Source organism: Microtus pennsylvanicus, chromosome 11 (assembly GCF_037038515.1).
Source record: "Microtus pennsylvanicus isolate mMicPen1 chromosome 11, mMicPen1.hap1, whole genome shotgun sequence".
Classification (NCBI taxonomy): Eukaryota; Metazoa; Chordata; class Mammalia; order Rodentia; family Cricetidae; genus Microtus; species Microtus pennsylvanicus.
The window spans coordinates 2,808,749-2,829,566 of record NC_134589.1 but is presented as its reverse complement, the minus strand read 5'-3'; the positions used below and the strand labels follow the sequence as shown (position 1 = coordinate 2,829,566).

General features: G+C 53.6%; 2 protein-coding genes across 6 annotated transcripts in view; both read left to right on the top strand.

Annotated features, from left to right (window-relative positions):
* The window catches only part of Ccdc40 (coiled-coil domain 40 molecular ruler complex subunit), a 47,203-nt gene extending 45,987 nt beyond the window's left edge, over nucleotides 1-1,216 (top strand). For all 3 annotated transcript variants that reach the window (XM_075989919.1, XM_075989918.1, XM_075989917.1), the window contains one exon: nucleotides 172-1,216. In XM_075989919.1, coding sequence (XP_075846034.1) covers nucleotides 172-420 — 249 coding nt within the window. In that variant the 3' untranslated portion in view covers nucleotides 421-1,216. The remainder of the gene's footprint in view (nucleotides 1-171) is intronic.
* Nucleotides 1,217-3,111: 1,895 nt separating this feature from the next.
* On the top strand, nucleotides 3,112-20,208 carry Gaa (alpha glucosidase). Of its 3 annotated transcripts, none has more exons than XM_075989913.1 (20): nucleotides 3,112-3,274; nucleotides 5,321-5,903; nucleotides 6,989-7,134; nucleotides 7,948-8,113; nucleotides 8,185-8,281; nucleotides 8,629-8,748; nucleotides 8,838-8,956; nucleotides 9,040-9,171; nucleotides 11,487-11,597; nucleotides 12,163-12,276; nucleotides 12,354-12,438; nucleotides 12,887-13,004; nucleotides 13,470-13,603; nucleotides 14,883-15,034; nucleotides 15,452-15,600; nucleotides 16,431-16,572; nucleotides 16,965-17,123; nucleotides 17,377-17,541; nucleotides 18,017-18,169; nucleotides 18,464-20,208. In XM_075989913.1, the coding sequence occupies exons 2-20, from the start codon at nucleotides 5,337-5,339 to the stop codon at nucleotides 18,521-18,523; spliced, it is 2,889 nt and encodes a 962-aa protein (XP_075846028.1). In that variant the 5' UTR covers nucleotides 3,112-3,274; nucleotides 5,321-5,336; the 3' UTR covers nucleotides 18,524-20,208. The 3 variants fall into 3 exon arrangements, with proteins under 3 accessions (XP_075846028.1, XP_075846030.1, XP_075846029.1); XM_075989915.1 differs by having other exon boundaries at nucleotides 3,132-3,317; XM_075989914.1 differs by having other exon boundaries at nucleotides 3,160-3,186.
* The last annotated feature ends 610 nt before the right edge of the window (nucleotides 20,209-20,818 follow it).

The window sequence follows — 20,818 nt, the reverse complement described above, 5'->3', positions numbered from 1 at the left end:
AGTGTGTCTAGTACCAGGCCTGGCATAGAGCAGTGGAAACACCTCCCCCATGGGCGAGCAAGGCTCCCATCTGGGACGCAAGACCCCTCCCCTTGAGTCCCCAGAGACTGGGTGGAGGACAGGAGTCCTCTTGACTTGTGGGGACTGACGCGGGGTCTCTTTCCCACCCAGAACCTTTTGGAGATCGTGGCCCTGCAGACGCGGGCAAAGTACCTGCAGGCTGTAGTGGAAGGGAAGTACGTGCTCCTGCATCGCAGCAGCAACAGCCTGCTGATGGAGCGCAAACGTTTAGATGTCCGGCTGGCCCAGTTCAACGCCGTCCTCTCCCAAGTGCAGGAAGACTACCCCCAGTACCAGGAGGTGCTGAGAAAGATTCAGCAGAAGATTGTCAGCAAGCTGGAGTCCCGAGAGCCCTCCTAGATAGCACTTGGCCTGCACTTGCTAAGGCTGCCCTGATGGAGACCCAGGGAATCCCCCGTCCCTGTTCCAAAAAGCCACGTGTGCCCTAGAATGACACCCTACTTAGGAGACACTGACAAGCCAGACCTGTATTCAATCACAGCCACTGTGCTGTTCACACCAGGTGTGATGGAGCATCGCTGGTCTGCTTGGGTGAACGCGCCTGCCGGCAGAGGCATCACCTGGGCATAAAAATCCACTCTCTCCTGTGGGGCTACCATCCAGGTAGGTCCATTCTGTTGTCAGTTCCGCTACCTACATCTGATACCTATCACACTGTCCTGGGACAGGCCCTCGGCTTTGTGGAACAAGTAAGGGAGAGAGGACCCCACGGAAATCGGGGACAAGACTGCCTTGGCCCTCAAGTGTCTGCCCCAGCCCATCTGAAGCCCACAAGCTAACCTCATTCTGGTTCCCCAGCTCCACCCCACAGAAAGCTCCACCTTATCCTGCTCCCATCCCCTATGAAGCATTAAAAGAGATCAAAACCCAAAGATCAAAGCTAAGGACCCCAGGATTCCAAGGAGAGCAAACATCTACCTACAGAGGTGGTACCTACGTCAGTAAAGGGTCACCTACCTGGCGCTCATTCACCCACCTCTGACTGTTCTCTTCACCTCTGCCTCCCCTCCTCTGGGTTTCTGAGCACCGGCTGCCTTTGTGCTTCTGTAGATATGAAATAGAAAATGTCCTTGGAATAATTTCAGTTTTAAACTTTACAACAGAAAAAAATAAAATTTACGAAAGCTATTTCTGAGTCAAAGGAGTAAGACACGTTCATCCTAACAATAAAATACAAAAACAGCCAAGAGGGGGCTGGAAAGATGGCTCAGTGGTTAAGAGCATTGCCTGCTCTTCCAAAGGTCCTGAGTTCAATTCCCAGCAACCACATGGTGGCTCATAACCATCTGTAGTAAGGTCTGGTGCCCTCTTCTGGTCTTCAGGCATACACACAGACAGAACATTGTATACATAATAAATAAATAAATAAATAAATAAATAAATAAATAAATAAATAAATATTAAAAAAACAAAAACAGCCAAGAGGGCTGGAGACCCCAGCCACGCCCACCCACCTGGGACACACCCACTGCCTGTCTGGCCCTCCCCTTCAGTACTTGCTGTGTATTCGTTCTGCTTAGCAAGTGAAGTCCGCTGTGTGTCCATCACTTGCATGATACGGAGTTTGCTCTCTGATACGGAGCCCGGCAGCCCCGATAAACTAGGCTCAGCTGCCTGTCATCAGTGCCAACTAAAGAGACAACAGTGAAAAGCGGAGAAAGGTGTAGTGAAGGCTCAGCCGCCACCAGCCAGTTTTATTTATAGTTTAATAAATAAAGCTTGCCTGAAGTTCAAGGAGTAAAACAGCCACACTGGCCAGTCTCACAGACCAGGCCGCAATAACACACACCTTTAATCCCAGAAGCCACACTAGTTTGCCATAAAAACCAGGCGGTAGTGGTGCACGCCTTTAATCCCAGCACTCGGGAGGCAGAGGCAGGCAGATCTCTATGAGTTCGAGGCCAGCCTGGACTATAAGAGCTAGTTCCAAAAGCTACGGAGAAACCCTGTCTCGAAAAAAAACAAAAACAAACAAACAAAAAAACGGGAAGAGACAGCTCTCAGGCTCAGTCTCATTCCGAGGATTTCCTGGAGGCAGGATCACCATTTTGGACTGAGGTCGAGGTAAGAGCCAGTGGCTGGCTGCTTTGCCTTTCTGACCTTCAGGTTGAACCCCAATTTCTCTCTCTGAGTTTTTATTACTCGTGCTTCAAAGGGGGAGTTATTAAATGTGGCCACAGTGGGAAGTGGCACAAATAATGGACCACCATCCATGCCAGGCCCACCTTGAGGGTCCCGATGTGAGGTTTAATAGGGCAGAAGTCTGTATGGCTAAGCAGTCTTGGTCAAAGTGAGGTCCTGTCCATCACTGGTCATCCCTGCACTGTGCTCTGACAAGCTTCCAGAACTGTGTGCAGTGTCTTCCAAGACATCCCCCAGCCAAAGTATGGGACTGGGGTTTTTCATTTTGTTTTGTTTCTGTTTTTGTTTGGTGTTTCAAGACAGGGTTTCTCTGTAGCTTTGGAACCTGTCCTGAAACCCACTCTGTAGACCAGGCTGGCCTCAAACTCACAGAGATCCGCCTGTCTCTGCCTCCCAAGTGCTGGGATTAAAGGCGTGTGCCACCATTGCTTGGCCTACTTTGGTTTTTGAAACAGGGTCTCACCAGGTGTCCTATGTTGGACTCAAATTAGCAATCCTCCTGCCTCTGTCTCCTGAGTGCTGGGATCACATGCTCACACCACCACCCTGTGCTTATGTCCCAATTTATGACCATCAATGTCAAAAGCCTGGCGTCATTTTATGCTTTCGCCAGCATAGGGTTTTTTTTGTGTGTGTGTGTGTGATCACGTGTTTTTGACTCTTTCCCTACCGAGCAAGCTGACGGAACTCCCAGGTCTGGACTGGTTTTCATCTCTCACTGAAGCTTTCGAGGTGCTGGACGGGTGGCCTTGGGTTGGATCTGTTCTGTGCCAGCCTCTTCCCGGTCACCGTCCGGCGACACCTGCGCGCTCTGCCGCCCGCAGCCACTAGGGGGCGCAGCGAGAACGCCCACGGCGGAGGCCGAGTCACGTGGTCCGTTCTGTCTAGCCCCGCCCTCGGACCACGTGACCCGAGCTGTCTCGCTGGGTTTGGGGGTCTGCTGTCGGGAGGGCGTTTGCGCAGGTGAGCTGGACGCGCTGGTGAAGGCTGTCTCAGGCCCGAGGGCCTCCGGAGGAGCGGCCTCCTTCAGGGCGGCGGGGCAGACTATCAAGTGAGTTCCTGCTTGGGAGAATCGAGCTGAGAAACCGAGAGAGGTGGGACTCCCCCGACCCCCGACCCCCGGCTCAGGCAGGCGCAGGCAGGGACGTGAGTGACACCACAGGCTTCGGCAAAATACCCCGGATTCTAGTGGGTACCCTCAGTGCTGGGCGGGCCACGCTCTGTGTGTATGTCTCGCAGGGGGAAACTGAGGCACAGAGAGAACGCGCACAGTGGCACAGAGAGAATGCGCACGGTGTCTCGAAAGCTTGTGTTTGGACTCGCCTGTGCCTGGTGGTGCTGCGCATCCAGCAGCTTTCTAGAAAGCAAGCTTAGGTCTCCAGATCAGCAGTGGCGTCTGATCTTTAGTTCCTTCCCTATTTTTTTTTCCCTCTAAATTGTGGAATTGAGAGAACGGGCCTGAGCTGTCTGGTTTCTGTTTCTGGGACTTTGTTCTGATATACGTGTTTATCTGTTGCGCACCGGGGCCTCCTTGGAAGGTCCTGGAATCTGCAGATTCCCACGCTGCCCAGCGGGAGCCTGAGCACGTCATTGTCCTTGGATGCTGAATCATGATCAGTGTCACACGTGTCCGAAGGGCCAGGTGAAGCTGTTGCGCAGCAGTAAAGACAAAATGGGTCTCTGGCTTTCTATTGCTAGCCCAGAGGCTGGGGTCCCTAGTAGCTTTATGGCCGCTAGGCAACCGAAAGACAAGGTGTCATTGGAGGGTTGGAAACTGCAGCCCACCCAAGCATCCTGACTCCCCCCAGAGGCTAGCGATCACTCACCATGGCTACTGATGTCATTAGTCATGCCTGCATAACGGAAGGCAGAACTCACCAGAGCTGGGTGTGAAATCCAGTGCCAGAAAGCACAGCACGTGGGAGGTGGTGGCAGGAATCCCTGGCTTCATAGCAAGCTTAAGGCAAGCCTGGACTACTGGAAACCCTAACTCGAAGTGACAGCCAAGTGGGTGGGTTCAGGGAGCATTCCAGAATCCCAGATGCTCCACACACATTGCAGGGGCACGCCCACCTGTTCCCAGCCCATTTCTTTTATCTGGCTGTTCTTGAGTTATAGCATGTATATATATATATGTATATATATATAGATAGATAGATAGATAGATAGATAGATCACTTTTCTGGGTTCCTTGAGGTGTGAGTTCCAGTGCCAGAGTCCTTGGAACTACTAGGCTGATAGCCAGCCCCTCAGAAGTACTGGTAGCAACCTGGGGTTTGTACCTGGCATTTAAGTGTGGTAGAGCCCCAGCCTGGAGAAGTCTGCCCTAACGATAGGTAGATAGATAGATAGATAGATAGATAGATAGATAGATAGATAGATAGATAGATAGATAGATAGATAGATCAGAACTGAATTGGGTTATAGTTCACCCCTCATCCCACCCACCCACACCCCTGCAGGTTACTAGGGAGCTGGAGAGTCACTAGCAGGAGAAAGTCACAGGTATTATGGGTAAAAATTTAACTGTCAACTTGAAGAGCCCCAATTGCTGGTCAGAATATTCACAGCTGGCCCATCTGCAACCAGGCCATTGTCTCTTGAGTATGTCTGGTGACCCAGAGAACCTCTAGTACTCTCCCCACCCCCGCGCCGAGTCCCTCCCTGTCCCCACCACATCCTGAAATGAACCCCATTTCCGGAAGGCCCACACACCCCCGTGGCCAGTTATAGCCAGAGAACCCTGTGACCTGGCTTTTCACCCCACTCCTTCTCGTCCTCTCCATGTGGTTTGACTTGATGGCTCCCCAGCCTTTCTGCTCACACAAAAGACCTCCGGATAGATAAAGTCTTGGTTCCCTTTCACGTCGGTCTGTACAGGGCCATGGGGCCGTGTGGGGGCCATGTCCACAGAAACCTCTCTGCCTCTGAGGAGTCTGATCTCCTCTACCTGGCGTCTGCCTTCCTCATTGTTGCTGTGGAAGGAGATACTCTGGCTGTCTGCTTCCCCTTGCACTGTGTGTGGGTGCTGCTGTGTGAATGCACCCAGGACTCCCTGACCCCCGCCCACATTGATGCTGGATCCTCCTCTCCTCAGGCCTCCAGGACTGTGTATGGGCCAACAGGCTTTCACCATGAAGACGAGGAAGCCTCTCTGCGCCCACTCTCTGGTTGGGGTCTGCATCCTCATCTGCTTTATAACCGCTATCATTCTGGGTCATGTCATGCTCCATGACTTAATGATGCTTCCCCAAGACTTTCCTGCGTCCTCTTCAGGACTGGAAGATACTTTTAGGCCTCAACATTGGAAGGGTTACGGGCCACGGCCCCAGCACACCCAGGAGCACCCTGTGCAGCCTGCAGCAGTGCCCACGAAGTGTGATGTGCCCCCCAACAGCCGCTTTGACTGTGCTCCAGACAAGGGCATCTCCCGGGAGGCGTGTGAGGCCCGTGGCTGCTGCTATGTCCCAGCCGGGCAAGTGCTAAAGGCGCCGCTGATGGGGCAGCCCTGGTGTTTCTTCCCTCCCAGTTACCCAAGCTACAGGCTAGAGAATTTGAACTCCACAGAGACGGGGTACACAGCCACCCTGACCCGTACCAGCCCGACCTTCTTCCCAAAGGATGTGCTGAGCTTACAGCTGGATGTGCTGATGGAGACCGAGAGCCGCCTCCACTTCATGGTGGGTGTGGGCACGGTAGACCCTGGCTAGAGCTGGGTCACCAGGAAGGCCCGTGACAGGACAGCCCCTGCAGAAGGATGGGCCAGGCAGAGCAGAGGACGCATTTTCCCAGGGATATGTGTGGTAGGACAGAGTGGGATAGGCCTGGGCACAGGTGGGATGTTCCAGGCGGTGACTTCAGGACTGGCCACTGTAGACAGCAGGAATTTTCATCTGCCCCATTCCCTGTCATCCCCTGGCAGTGCCCACATCACCCTGTGTCTCGGGAGGATGATTCTGTGTTTTTAGTATAGTGCAGTCCTGCGTGATGCTGGGGCCATCCTTAGGCCACAAACTGTGGGAGCTGGGGATATGGGTAAAGTGCTTGCTGGACAAGCGTGAGGAGCTCGGATCCTGGCACCTGGATAGAAGGTCAGGCGTGGAACATACACCTATAGCCCCAGCACTGGGGGTGGGGCAGACAAGCAGATCCTGGAGAGCTCTGGCCGCCAGCCTAGCCAGGTTGGAGAGTGAGAAGACAAACACCTTACCTCTACTTCACACACACACACACACAAATAAATATAAAAAATTAAAAACTATTTGTGGGGCCTGGTGCATAGCTCATTGGTAGCGCATGGCCTTGGTATGTCCTTTTTTTTTTTTTTTCTGAAAAACTTGCTATGCTTGTAATTGCAGCATTTAGGAGGCTGTAGCAAGAGGATCTCAGTGAGTTAAATGTCAGCCTCGGCTTCATAGTGTAGCCAGGCTGGCCTGGCCTACAGTGAGAACTAGCCTCAAAATGTAACAAATTAATTAAAAGCAAGGGGAAAAAAGATCAAACACAAAACTATTCACCGTCTATGTGGTGTTCAGGTTTAGTCAATGCTCTGCCTTTGGCAACCTCAGGGAGGCCTCCTTCCTGCCAGTTACATAGCTGAGGGAACTATGGCCCATGGCTGCACACAGTGTGCAGTTACCCTGGGGGGAGGCCTGAACTGACCGACTATTCGGAACCGTGTCTCTTGGAGGTGTGAAGGGGCTGCGGTGAGGGAAGGGGCCCCTGGCTCTTGAAGGGCTCTGGGCACCTCTCTCTTCTTTCCTAGATCAAAGACCCCGCTAATAAGCGCTATGAAGTGCCCATGGAGACCCCGCGTGTCCTGAGCCAGGCACTGTCCCCCCTCTATACTGTGGAGTTCTCAGAGGAGCCCTTTGGAGTGATTGTCCGCAGGAAGCTGAATGGCCGGGTGCTGTAAGTGGGGTGCCTGGGGTTGACAGGGACGTGGTGGCCCCTCGGAGGTCAGAACTTCCAGCCCTGGACCACCCACAGTGTGCTGGGCCCTCTCCCATCCATCAATCAAGAAAATGCCACCACAGGGTTGTTTGCAGGCCAATCTGATGGAAGGATTTCCTCAATTGAGAGTCCCTCTTCCCAGAAGACCCTAACTTGTATCAAGTTGACAAAACCCAACCCTCACCCCTCCCTGTGTGTGGACCACCAGGCACGCATTAGTGGCCGACTGTTGAGTGCTCACCAAGGTCTCGGCTTGGTGCTTCTACATTGGGTCTGAGAGGTTCCCTCCGTGGCTTCGCAGTGAGGCCTCATGCCCCTAGGAGATACAAGGGGTGTGTGGAGATGACATCATTGCTACAACACCAGTGTTTGGCACCTGTGTTATCCAAGATGATCCACCCAGTGGTACTAGGGAAAGACCCAATCCAGTCCACAGTGGTACCCCCTGCAGGTGGCGCACCTAGTGGCCTTTCTTTATTTATCAGATACACATCTCTTACTGTGAGCTTTATTATTAACTCACTATCGAGGGTTCATGTCTCCCTGACAGGACCTCATGTTTGTACTCCTGGGCCCCTCTGAGCGTGCCTGCGCTGGCTTTTCCCACTGTTTGCAGGTGTTCTGGTCTTTGTATAGCCATTGTCCCAGGGTTGGCCTGATGCAGAGCTGGTGAGGTCGCTCTGTCCCTCTCCAACCCTTCCCTGATGGTGGATCCATCCTGGATTTGTGTGGTCTGGGGTCGATCCAGGGGAGCCTAATGTCTCCCCACAGGCTGAACACTACTGTGGCCCCCCTGTTCTTCGCTGACCAGTTCCTGCAGCTGTCCACGTCATTGCCCTCCCAGCACATCACAGGCCTCGCTGAGCACCTCAGCCCACTCATGCTCAGCACCGAATGGACGCGGGTCACCCTCTGGAACCGGGACCTGGCACCCTTGGTAAGAAATGAGCAGAGGTGGGGAGGTGGAGGCTAGGGTCCTGGGTGCGAGGTACTGTCTTGTCATTCCAGCCAGGTGCCAACCTCTACGGGTCACACCCATTCTACCTGGCGCTGGAGGACGGTGGCTTGGCTCATGGTGTCTTCCTGCTGAACAGCAATGCCATGGGTGAGTCTCCAGAGTGAAGCTCCTCGGTAATCCTTCAGTGGGAGAGCTTGAGGCTCTGCCTGCCTCGGAGTCTGCTTGTCTCAAGGGACCTTACGTGGAGAGAGTCCAGTGGGCAGAGTCCTCATCCTGCTCACTCGCCACCCCCACCTAAGGAGAAGGTCTGGGGGATCCCCCAGGCTCATCTACTCCACGTCCTTCAGGCCTTGCTAAGTTGGGCTCAGAACAGTTGTCCCACTCCCCCCCTGCAGGCATCTCCCAGCCTTCATAGCGGAAGAACCACACTCTGTAGATGCAGGTTGGCCTGTCTGTGGGGGACTCGTTCCTGAATCTAAGTCACTTTCTTCCAGATGTGGTCCTGCAGCCCAGCCCGGCCCTAACCTGGAGGTCAACAGGTGGGATCTTGGATGTGTACGTGTTCCTAGGCCCAGAGCCCAAGAGCGTTGTGCAGCAGTACCAGGATGTTGTGGGTAGGGCCTGCTCTCTGTCCACTGATCTCAGACCCCTAGGCCCTGACCCTTGCCCCCAGTCCCTGCTCACTTGCGGTCCTGGCCTGCAGGTTACCCCTTCATGCCGCCGTACTGGGGCCTGGGTTTCCACCTCTGCCGCTGGGGCTACTCCTCCACTGCCATCATCCGTGAGGTGGTGGAGAACATGACCAGAGCACACTTCCCCCTGGTGAGTGGGAGTCAGGGCGGGGCAGCCCCAGCTTCTGTACTGTTGGGCCCCATCTCAGCTTCAGCTCCCATCCCGTGCCGCAGGATGTGCAGTGGAACGACCTGGACTACATGGACGCCCGCAGGGACTTCACCTTCAACCAGGATGGCTTTGCAGACTTCCCAGACATGGTGCGGGAGCTCCACCAGGGTGGCCGGCGGTACATGATGATCGTGGTAAGCCGAACGCAGCCAATGTGGCTTCTTCCTCCTAGCCAGTGCTTTCCTTGGACATTCTCTGAGTCTTTGATGTTGAAGAAATGTCTAGAGGGCTGCAGGCTTAGTGTCTTCTGGCGAGGTTCCTGGAAGCACCTGTATGCCCCAGGAAAGATGGCTCCGCAGTTAAGAGCACACTGTTCTTGAAGAGGACAGTGCAGTGCCTGGTACCATGTCAGTCAGCTCATAACTGCCTGTAGTTTCAGCTCCAGGGAACTGACAGTTTCTTCTAGACACACACACACACACAGAGTCTTAGTTAGGGTTTACTATTGCTGTGAAGAGTCACCATGACCATGGCAACTCTTATAAAGAAAACATTTGGGGCTGGAAAGATAGCTCAGTGGTTAAGAGCACTGCCTGCTCATCCAAAGGTCATGAGTTCAATTCCCAGCAACCATGTGATGGCTCACAACCATCAGTAATGAGATCTGGTGCCCTCTTCTGACCTGCAGGGATACATGCAGGCAGAACATTGTATAAATAATAAATAATAAATCTTTAAAAGAAAACATTTAACTGAGGGTCGCTTGCTTACAGTTTCAGAGGTTCAGTCTGCCATGCCAGGGAGCATGGCGGCATGCAGGTGGGCATGCTGCTGGAGAAATAGCCAAGTGTCCTACATGTTGCAGGCAACAGGAATTTGACTGACTCCCTGGGCGGTATCCTGAGTATATGAAACCTCAAAGCCCATCCCCACAGTGACACACGTCCTCCAACAAAGCTACACTTCATGATAGTGCTGCTCCCTATGAGATTACAGGATCATGGGGGCCAATTACAGTCAAACTACCACACGCACAATTAAAAATAATAAGAATAAATTGGACATGTGGCGCACACCTTTAATCCCAGCACTCGGGAGGCAGAGGAAGGCACATACCTGAGTTTGAGGCCAACCTGGTCTACAGAGTGAGTTCCAGGACAGTCAAGGCTACACAAAGAAACCCTGTCTTAAAGAACAAAACAAAACAGCCCCAGGAAGCAAAAATAAAATAAAAATAAAAGACGCAAGCAGTAAACATTTGTCTTGAACAGGATGATCAGGAATCTAGACTCACACCTCCAGTTCCCAGTCAGCTCTTCAGCCTGGTCAACTGTGTGCCGTTTTCACGTACCATCGCTAACTTGGGGGGTGGGCAGCCTTCAGTCAGCACCAGGATATGCAAAAAAAACCCATGAATGTAGCAAGTGATTAGGAAAAATTCTTACCTGTCTGAGGGCTAGATTTTCTGTCTGAGGGAAAAAATAAGCAAACACACACACTTTCTGATGGTGACTTTCCCTTTTTCTTCATCTTACAAATGCTCTCTGAAAATCTCTCTTGCTCCTCGACGTAGCTGTCCCTACCCAGCTGCCTGAATAGCTCTGCACAGCCCATCTCTTAACAGTGCTCCCTTCATCCCACCACCTTCTCCACAGCCCTCCATAGCCTCTCCTGAAGAGCCTTATGTAGCTTTTCCTCACAGCCAAACTATGGACAGTTATATGTTACATTATCAGGGCCCAACCCATTCTCATAACAATATTTCTCAGACTAGGGAGGTCACATTGACCGCCGGTGAGTAATGCCTGGCCATGCACATAGCCTAAATGGTTAGGGTTTACAGGGTTCCCAGACAGAAAATAACCTTGAGCCTGTGACATAGAGGCTGAGACTATGTGCAAAATGTCAATTTCTAAGAATGTTATGTCTACTAAAGTTGCTTCCCCCTCTGACCTTGAATCGACAATAAACACCTGGGGGGAAATGACCTCATGTATTTGTCTCTAGGGGCAACCAGATATTTCGTCTCCAAGGGCAACCAGTTTGACTTCAATTTGTCCTGAAGTCTAAAATTAGCTGACTTGGTGACTGAGAATACTATTACTTTCTTATGTCAGTCTGAGTAGTGAAAAATATCTTAGTATTATTTCTATTCATCAGAATTATACTGATTAAGGAGAAAGCATCTTCCTGGCCATCCACAGCTATATGTGTGCCCAGTAGATGGAATATTTTCACAAGATAAACATACAGCAGAGGGAAAAAAAACAACCAAAGTGGTTCTTAGGGAAGAAGAAATGAAGTGGTATATGCGAGAGAATTTACAGACAGAAGCAGCTGGTCATTTACAGTCAGTGACCCCATAATCTTACCAGGTGAGGCTCCCCGGTAGAGAGACATTCTTTAGGTGGCACCTGTTCTGTCCTCCCACGGCAGGTCTCTGCCTCACTGGTTTCCCTTCTTCCAGTGGCTCGTGCTGAACCCTTCTCACTGCCGCTTCTTTCCCCAGGACCCTGCCATCAGCACTTCAGGCCCTCCTGGGAGTTACCGGCCCTATGACGAGGGTCTCCGGAGGGGCGTGTTCATCACCAATGAGACTGGGCAGCCACTGATTGGGAAGGTAGTGTGGAGAAGGGGACTGTGGGCAGGGGACAGAGCAGCTGTCCAGGGGAAGAGTCAGATTCAGAAGCCACCATGTCAAATGGGAGAGAAGAATGTGGGGGTCCTCACTGGGGGTGACCATAACTTCTGACAAATACCTGGGATTTCCAAGGTATGAGGCCTTGGGGGTCTCCCTTGTCCTTCTTGTCCCTGGGGGCCTTCTGGGAGTTCTGAGTCCCAACCTCCCCATCCTAAGGTGTCCCTAGCTATAGGAAGGGCAGGCTTGGGTGTGTCCAGTGAGAGGCCTCCAATGGAGTTGTCTCAGCTTTTTCCCAATGCTCTGGGTCCATGCTTCTTCTGCCCCATGACTTTGTGTGTAGGGATGGTCCTTGCTGTCCCAAGGCAGAAGCCCTCCAAGACTCTAGACATTGTGGGAGAGGCTTCTTTGTTGTGGGCTTGAGGTTTGTGATGTGTGTCAGCATTGGCCAAGCATGAAGCTGCTGCTCTGCCCAAGGCTGAGGCCTGACAGCACCGTGGTGCAGGGTCTGCATGGGACCGGTTCTCCCCTCTGGTCTCTTGTTCAGGTATGGCCTGGATCCACCGCCTTCCCCGATTTCACCAACCCTGAGACCCTTGACTGGTGGCAGGACATGGTCTCTGAGTTCCATGCCCAGGTGCCCTTTGATGGAATGTGGATTGTAAGTATACCCCTGCCCCTGGGTACACCCCTAGTCTCTGGGGACCAACCCAGTACTACATCTTAGGCCTCTTACAGGACATGAATGAACCATCCAACTTCATTAGAGGCTCTCAGCAGGGCTGCCCTGACAATGAACTGGAGAACCCACCCTATGTGCCCGGTGAGCTCCACTGTCTGTCTGGAGTGGGGACAGTGCTAGAGTTAGTGGCTTTGACCAGGGAGTGCCCCTTTGAGGTTTAGAGCATGCAGAGCTCTGGGTTTGGGCAAACAGAAGGCAGACAGAGCACCCAGCAGGACAAAGAGGAGAGAAACCCGAAGCATGAGGTCCTGTGCAGAGTGACATAGCCAAGGCCACACATCATGTAGCCAGAGCCCTAGGGGAAGGGGTTTGGGCTCAGATGGGCAGATGCTGGGGATGAAGCAAGAGGAGGTCGATATGGAGGCGATGGGTTTGCAGAGGGTCATCTTTAGGATAGCAGAGGTGACTTGCCCCAAGCATCATGGGGCAAGTGGGCTCTGTCCATCTGAGCAGAGGACATGGGCAAAGGAGAGCACTTGGAGCCCTGGAAACTGGTAAACCAGTCTAAACTAGTCGTCCTCTTGCCTAGGGGTGGTTGGCGGGACCTTGCAGGCAGCTACGATCTGTGCCTCGAGCCGCCAGTTCCTCTCCACACACTACAACCTCCACAACCTGTATGGCTTGACCGAAGCCATCGCCTCCAACAGGTGAGGCTCAGCCCTGTGCAGCCAACCAGCCTGCCCAGCACGCACAGCGGGGTCTGAGAGGGGAGCTGGCTCCTATCAGGGTCGTAGACGGAAGGGAAAGAGGCACCCAGACCACTCACGGGCCTGCAATGCAAGCACGCTCCTGCCCAACTGGTCACTGCGCTCCACTCCAGCTTAGAGCCAGCCTCTCTCCACAGGGCATCCCAGGTGTTACGTGGGTAGGGAATGGCATCTAAGGGACCGCATGAGTCCAACAAGGCTCAGAATGAGGCTCACCTCTAGAGGACACCAGAGTCACTGGGATGGGGCTGACTGCCAAGCATACTTTGGTGGTGGCCTCTCTTCCCCATCCATTCTGTCCTTCTCCTTAACGGTAGTTCCTTCTAGCCCTGGTCCCCTTGCCCCTGACCCCTGGAGCCCTGGCTGTGTCAGGTGAACCCAGCTCTCTGTTCCCACCCCACTCAGGGCCCTAGTGAAGACCCGGGGAACACGACCCTTTGTGATCTCCCGCTCAACCTTCGCTGGCCATGGCCGATATGCTGGCCACTGGACGGGGGATGTGTGGAGCACCTGGGAGCATCTTTCCAACTCTGTGCCAGGTGAGTCCAAGCTGCCTGGAGGGCACTGGGTTCTGGGCTCAGCCCCACAGAGTATACCGAGATGGCTTGGGGCCCCGTTGCTATCTCATGTGGGACGTGTAGCCTGTGGATCCCTACTCAGTTGTGCAGACATGCTTCCCTTTGTCAGCGGCTCACCCGTGGCACCTTCTCAGTGTCCCCGTGTCCAGTTCTCCCTGACCAGTGCTTGTCCTCTTCAACAGTTGTCCCCTGGTGACCCCATCCTGAGATACAGAGGCACCTACCTGCTTTGCTCGCTAAAAGGAATTTGATTTTTGTTCCAAGAACTTTGATACCATTGGCCCATGTTAGGTCAGAGAAGGCAGGAACCCTGGAGAATAGACTAGGGAAGGAGAGGAGCCATGGCACCACATGGGCAGCTAGAGCCTTGACTTAGAGTCTAGAACCTTCTGACTTCTGTGTAAGATGTTCACAGACCTATGAAGGATCCCAGCTGGCTGAGCTCCCAGATGTGAGCTGGCCACCTCTGCCCTGTGGTTGAAACTCAGTCTGGGCAGGTCTGTCAGGCCAGGAGCCAGACTGAGAAATACCTTGTGGAGCTGGGGTCTGGATTTGCTCCCTTCTCTTGGACTCATTTCTTCTTTGAGCCGACAAATACTGAGCCTAGTCCTAGCTGCTTCCAGGGTCAGGTTTGACTCAGCTAAGTCTCCGGGGCACCAGGCTGCCCATCAGCTCCCTGGTTCTAAGGAAGCCAGTGCAGCAGTAGCGGGAGATTGGGATTGGCACTGGGCTGAACAACATGAGTCCATCCAGCCCTTAGCAGTCAGGGGAATGTCTACCCTGAGCTGTCTGTTAGTGTCCTGAGGCTGCCATCACTGAGGACAGCGTTGGGGGACTTAATGTAACCGGAATCCATCCCCTGACAGTCAGTGCCCCTGCACAGCCTTGGGGACCTTTCCTTCTGCTCATGGTGTCTGGGCATCTCATTGCATGGCTATTCCTTGCAGGACTATCTCCCCATGTGACCTTCTCTTCACGTGGCATTTTCCTCTTGTGAGGACATTAGCTGTTAGGCTAGGACCACACCAGCCGCTTCACCTTAGCTCATGTTTCCAAGTAAGGTCACAGCGTGCCTCTCAGCACACTGGGCTCTGTCTACTCTGCTGGGCCCAGGTACTAGGAAGTAGTTGCTGACCCCAGGCAGAAAGCACAGAGGCAGTGGGTTCTTGATGGATGGTGAGGCCTGACTGTCCAACTGCTGTCTTGGTGACCTGGTGCCACTCTGCCTCTGCCCGCTCAGAAATCCTGCAGTTTAACCTGCTAGGCGTGCCCCTGGTGGGGGCGGACATCTGCGGCTTCCTGGGGAACACATCAGAGGAGCTGTGCGTGCGCTGGACCCAGTTGGGGGCCTTTTACCCCTTCATGCGGAACCACAACGACCTCAATAGCATGGTAGGAGGGGGTGACGGGGGTTCCTTCCTGCCAAGACCCTGTCCTGCCCAATCCCACCGCTGCTGGAGGAGCCCAGTCCATGCTGTCCTGTCCACGCAGGATGGCCAAGGAGCTGGAGATTCTTGGGGTGGACATTCTCCTGGTCTACTGTGCTTTCTGTTGCTGTGACAGACACCACCGACAAAAGCAGCTTGGGGAAGAAAGGGTTTATCTTTCAGTCTTACATTCCGTCATGAAGGGCAGTCAGGGTGGGAACTGAAGGCTTTTAATACAACCCAGGGGCGCCTACCCAGGCGGACTGGGCCCTCCCACATCAATTGTTAAGTAAGAAAATGGCCCCTGCCACATGATGCCAGCTTGTGTTGAGTTGATGGACAGCTAACCAGCACACCTCCTTTTCTCTCTCTGCCCACACAGCCTCAGGAGCCATACAGATTCAGCGAGACTGCACAGCAGGCTATGAGGAAGGCCTTTACCTTGCGCTATGCGCTTCTGCCCTTCCTGTACACTCTGTTCCATGGAGCCCACGTCAGAGGGGACACAGTGGCCCGGCCTCTCTTCCTGGAGTGAGTCACCTGGGTCAGGGAATGAGAGTTCACATGTGTCCCTGGGGGGCTGATGCCAGGGAACCTCCTCCTGCTATGGGCTGTGTTCACAACCCAAGCAGGCTACAGCTGAGTGTGCCCAGAGTGTCCCTGTACCCTCAGGCCTCCTAGACTCCAGCTCGGGGCCAGGATATCTAGAGTACGGACCAGGCTTGCTGGCTGACAAAGCCATGATGAAATTGTCATGGTGATCCATTTTGGGGGTGGCTTCAGGGAGGAGGACAAGCCAGCGATGCCCCATTTATGTCCCCAGACTGGACTCTGCTCAATAGGCATGACTTGTGACCTCTCCAGTGGGCAGATAGCAGAAGGTTCTTGGGTAGAAAGGCAAGTGGCTTGCTCTAGAGGAGTCAGCCTCTTCCTTACCGCACACAGATACGTTCCGGATGGACTAGGTGACTACACACAACTGGTTAGGCTGGGGATTGGTTCAACTGGGAAAGTGCTTGTTTTACAAACACAGGGATTCGGGTTTCAAACCCAGTGTTCGTGTTTAAAAAGCTGGGCATGTGGTGTGTAGTCTGGTGGTACACCCCCTTAATCCCAGCGTTCAGGAGAGGATAGCCAGAGCTGCACAGAGAAACCCTGTCTTGAAAACCCAAAAATAAATAAATGGAAGGAAGGAAGAAAAAAAGAAAGAAAAAGAATTGTTCTGGACTCTGGCACAGACACAACTCTGGCTCCTGAAGTTTTGAAGTTTCTCGGGGACTGGGTTTCCGATTGTTCCTGCAGCCAGACAGCTGGTGCCAGAGCCCAGTCTCCAGGCCCTCATGCCTGTCTCTTCTGTGAAGGTTCCCTGAGGATCCCAGCACCTGGTCTGTGGACCGCCAGCTCTTGTGGGGGTCAGCTCTGCTCATCACACCTGTGCTTGAGCCTGGGAAAACTGAAGTGACTGGCTACTTCCCTGAGGGCGTGTGGTACAACCTGCAGATGGTGAGTCCTGAGGTCCCTCATCCACAGAAGTGATGGGTCGTCACAGGGTGGCCATGCCTTGCTGGCCTGTCAGTTACAGTAAAGGGAGCTGCCTGCTGGTCCATCCCTGGGTGCCATGTATCAGCTCTTTGCCGTAACCCCCACTTCTAGATGAGGAAGTGCAGGCTGAAGGGGGTAGCTTCCAGGGCCCCACAGCATCGAAGCCGAGCTAAGCCAGGCATTCCCTGCTCAGTCCTACAGAGTCCACCCCTGAGGTCACAACCAGTTTGTCTCAACGGGGACCTTTGGACCACCACACCTTAGCCTTAGGGGACAGGAGAACATGGATCCAAGAACCAGCGTGGTAGCTTGGGTGCTGCCCCACACCCTTCTGATGTGACCCCTTCTTCCAGGCGCCAGTGGAGGTTCTCGGCAGCCTCCCATCTCCTCCACCATCTCCTCCATCACCCCCCAGATCTGCTGTCCACAGCAAGGGGCAGTGGTTGAAGCTCGAAGCCCCACTGGATACCATCAATGTGCACCTGAGGGCAGGATACATCCTACCGCTGCAGGTACCCAGATCCAGCAGCCCCAGGGCCTTGGGCAGGACTGGGATGGACTTTTACTTCAGGAGCGAGGCAGGGAGCAGGCACAGGGCACAGTATAAAGCCCTGGCAGTATATAAAGCTTTATGGAGGCACCGACAGGACTTGGCCAGGGTAGTCGCCTGACATCCTGGGTTCAACACCTGGCCAAGGTAGTCATCATAGATGTCCTGGGAGTCCCCAGGGTCCAAGGTGTGACATTTGCACACCCTCTTCCCAGGGTCCCAGCCTCACAACTACGGAATCCCGAAAGCAGCCCATGGCCCTGGTTGTGGCTTTAACAGCAAGCGGCGAGGCCCGCGGAGAGCTGTACTGGGACGATGGGGAGAGCCTTGGGGTTCTGGAGCAGGGGGCCTATGCACTGATCACCTTCTTGGCCAAGAATGTAAGTAATGGCTGACAGGTAGAAACATGGGGGTGGGTTGTCCTGATCTGATGGAGGGAGGGTCTGGGCCAGAGAACCCAGTGGCCACCATCCCTGGGTCAGCATGTCCCTCATGTCGGCACACAGGAGGCTGGCCTGTGAGTTCCTGTTCTGGTGGTGGGCTCACTCTCACAGTCTTGAAGGCGGAAGTCACAAACAATTCCACACCAGTTTGGAATTATGATTAATAGGGTGGTATTTATTTAAAGGGGAAAAAACTTACAGATCACCGTCCCAGCCCTCTGCGCAACCAGGAAGGGAGTCTAGTTGCCGGCGGAGCAGGAAGTGAAGAGAGAGAGGAGAGGGAAGTGGCTGCTTTTTTAAAGGGAGAGAGACCACGCCCCAATGGGCTGGTATCTCAGCAGCTATAGGTTGGAGAAGCGGGAGTACCTCCCGCAACACAGTCTGACACATTGTTTTCTCTCCCCATTACCAGAATACCATTGTGAATGAGTTAGTGCACATGACCAAGGCGGGGACTGACCTACAGCTGAAGGAGGTGGCCATCTTGGGAGTGACCACAGCCCCTACACAAGTCCTTTCCAATGGTGTCCCTGTCTCTAATTTCACCTACAGCCCTGACAGCAAGGTAAGAGCGCAGGCTGGAGCCTGGGGTTTCTATGCCCTGGTGGGCATGGGAGAAGGGGTGCTAAGGACCCCAGGGACTCTTGTGGTTCAGCTATCCTGAGACACGCTTTTGGGAGACCCCTCGCCATTTCTGCCTTGGAGTGCGGAGGTGATGGAGGCTGGGCTGCTAGACAAAAGCTTGTTCCCAGTGGAATCAGGTGCTAATTCTGAGGTGCTGGTCCCTGTCCGTGGTGGAGAGGGGGGCATGGCTGTGGGTGGGAACCACTTGGAGCTCAACCTCTTTTCTGTCTTCCAGACCCTGGCTATCCCCGTCTCACTGCTCATGGGAGAACAGTTTCAGATTAATTGGTCCTAGGAGACCACACCTGTGTTTACTGAGGATCTGAGTCCTGTGTGTTTTTCCCGCCGTGTTGCTGCTGCTGCCTGTGAGGTACCGTGTTAGGAAAGGAGTGAGGCTTGCTAACCTGTCTGTCCCAGCTGTCCGTCCCTGGCACTAGATAATGTGAAGTACGGCATGGGGATGTTTTACCTACGCCAACATCAGCACTGGGACCCCACCGAGAGACAGAGTTGGTGATGTCACTGGGCTCACAGAGCTTGAGAAACTTACTGTGAAGTGCACTTATTTAAATAAAAAGGGACATTTGGAACCAGCCCTCACATCACCTCATGTCTTCATGTGACCCTCATGTCTCCACATCCCCAACCACCCTCCATCCCATAACCTCAGGTTTGCCTGTCTGCTATCCTAGCACTCCTGCCTGAGTGAGCAAGGCTGGCTGGTCAGCGAGGAAAGGCTTGTCTGTCATGAACTCATATGTGACACTTGTGCCAAATTTGTCACCAGGGTTGATGGGCTAAGGGGTCAGCAGCCCAGCCTACTTTTATCTCCAGAAATACAAGAACCAAAAGTGTGGGGACTCTGGAGTCTCTTCTAGCTGCGTCACTGCCAGCTGGGAGCCTCTAGGCACTTGGCTCCCAGCAGGGGATGGGAGAGAAGGGCAGTAATTGCCACAGATTCTGCCCCATCCCTCCTCTCTGCCTTGGGGTTCTAGAAAGCAGAGGCACCTGATGGACTCTGGTGGCGATGAGCCTCTCTGCCTATGATTGGAAGGTGTTTTTTCTACCACATGGAGGGGCTGACAGGCGAAGGCAGGGTCCCCAAGTGTAGAAAGCATTAGGGGAGCGCAGCAAAGGGAACCAGTGCCTCCCACCAGGCAGCTCCTGCAACCCAAATGCACAGGCATGTTGCCCCTGGATTCCTGCCAGCCCTCACCCAAGTGGCTGTTGGCCCTTTTTAGCACACCGTGGCTACTTAGCCTGTCCTGCGTCGTGGATGAGCTTTTCTTGGAGGGACAGGGTAGAGGTGACAAGTGGGGCTAGTCCCATTGGCTGAGACCTAAGGTCTGCTCAGTGGCCCACACTGTATATTCACAGCGAGACATGGGCAGTGCTTGGCTAAGGTAGCTTCAGCAATCCTTCTAAGACAGAGATGTACAAAGCCTGGGCCTCTGCCACCTGGCCCTTTCTGATGGGGAAGGCAGCCAGGGGCCTCTGCACGGCCTCCTTTCCCCTCCCAGCTGCTGTATGAGTTAATGTCAGTGGCCCCTTTTCCTTGGCTACAGAGGGCAGCTTGAGACGAGCGATAAATCTTAACCTGTCAGCGAAGCCGTCAAAAGGTGGAGTTTATGTATCTTCTAGAACGTTGTATGAGTTCGTCTGTCATTCAGCATCTGACCCATCCATGTGGTGTGGACTGTCCTTGACTGTTGTGTGGTTTCCTATCGTCTCATTCCAACATTACTTCCTAGAGGGAAGTTCATTAAGGTTCCAGAAATTCCTGAAACACAAGGTTCACAGGGCCTCCCCAAAAGCTGTGTAGCGGATAGGAAACCGTCCAAGCTGCTGAGTTGGCTTCCAGTCTGTAGTCCAGGGATATCGCTCTCTGCATGCTGGGTGGCTTCTATGTAATGCGGCTGCCTTCAAGTCTTCTGTCAGTAACCCCAATAAACTTGCTGCTGCGCTGAGCTAGACTTGGTAGAGCTGTCTATCACTGCTGCTTTGTGGGGGCGGGGTTTGCTCACACAGCACCGGGACATAGTACTGTGAAGTCTGACACAACTCTTCCAGTCCACGTGGTGGACAAACCCAGAGGGTGATGTGGGAGGAATGGTTTTTGCTGTGGTGCTCCCTGTCCTGTCGGCAGATCCCACACAGACCAGTTCCCTTTAGCCCTCCATCAATCACACCTGCAGTTTCAGGACAGGAAGCACATGGACTAGGGAGGGAGGAAGGGAACGACACACGCCTAGCCGGCACCGGCCTGACTTTAGCAAGTGTGGAGAGCGTGTGGCAGGACCCACCGTGATTCTCACCCATGTCTTCTCCAGCAATCTTCCCCTGCTTTCGAGCTGGCCAGTCTAACCTTATACAACGTGCGTTTCTGCAACCAGCACACCGTGGTGCAGGTGGTTTCAAATAGCACAAATCAAGATTGCCACGTACAGATGTGGGCTGCTGGCAGACTCGGCTACAATTTAAGGGAGTTGTCCCATCATCTGCAGTCACCCCTCATCAAGGCTCCAAGGCTGCTGTGGTCTTGGTCTCCGCAGACCCTGCTGTTAGCCGGGGCTGTCTTGAGTACATGCAG

Coding starts and splice junctions, on each gene's coding strand:
- Gaa (XM_075989913.1), top strand. CDS start 5,337: ATGGGCCAACAGGCTTTCACCATGAAGACGAGGAAGCCTCTCTGCGCC. Junction 8,957..9,039: donor CCAGAGCACACTTCCCCCTG/GTGAGTGGGAGT, acceptor CCCGTGCCGCAG/GATGTGCAGTGGAACGACCT. Junction 12,439..12,886: donor GAACCCACCCTATGTGCCCG/GTGAGCTCCACT, acceptor CCTCTTGCCTAG/GGGTGGTTGGCGGGACCTTG.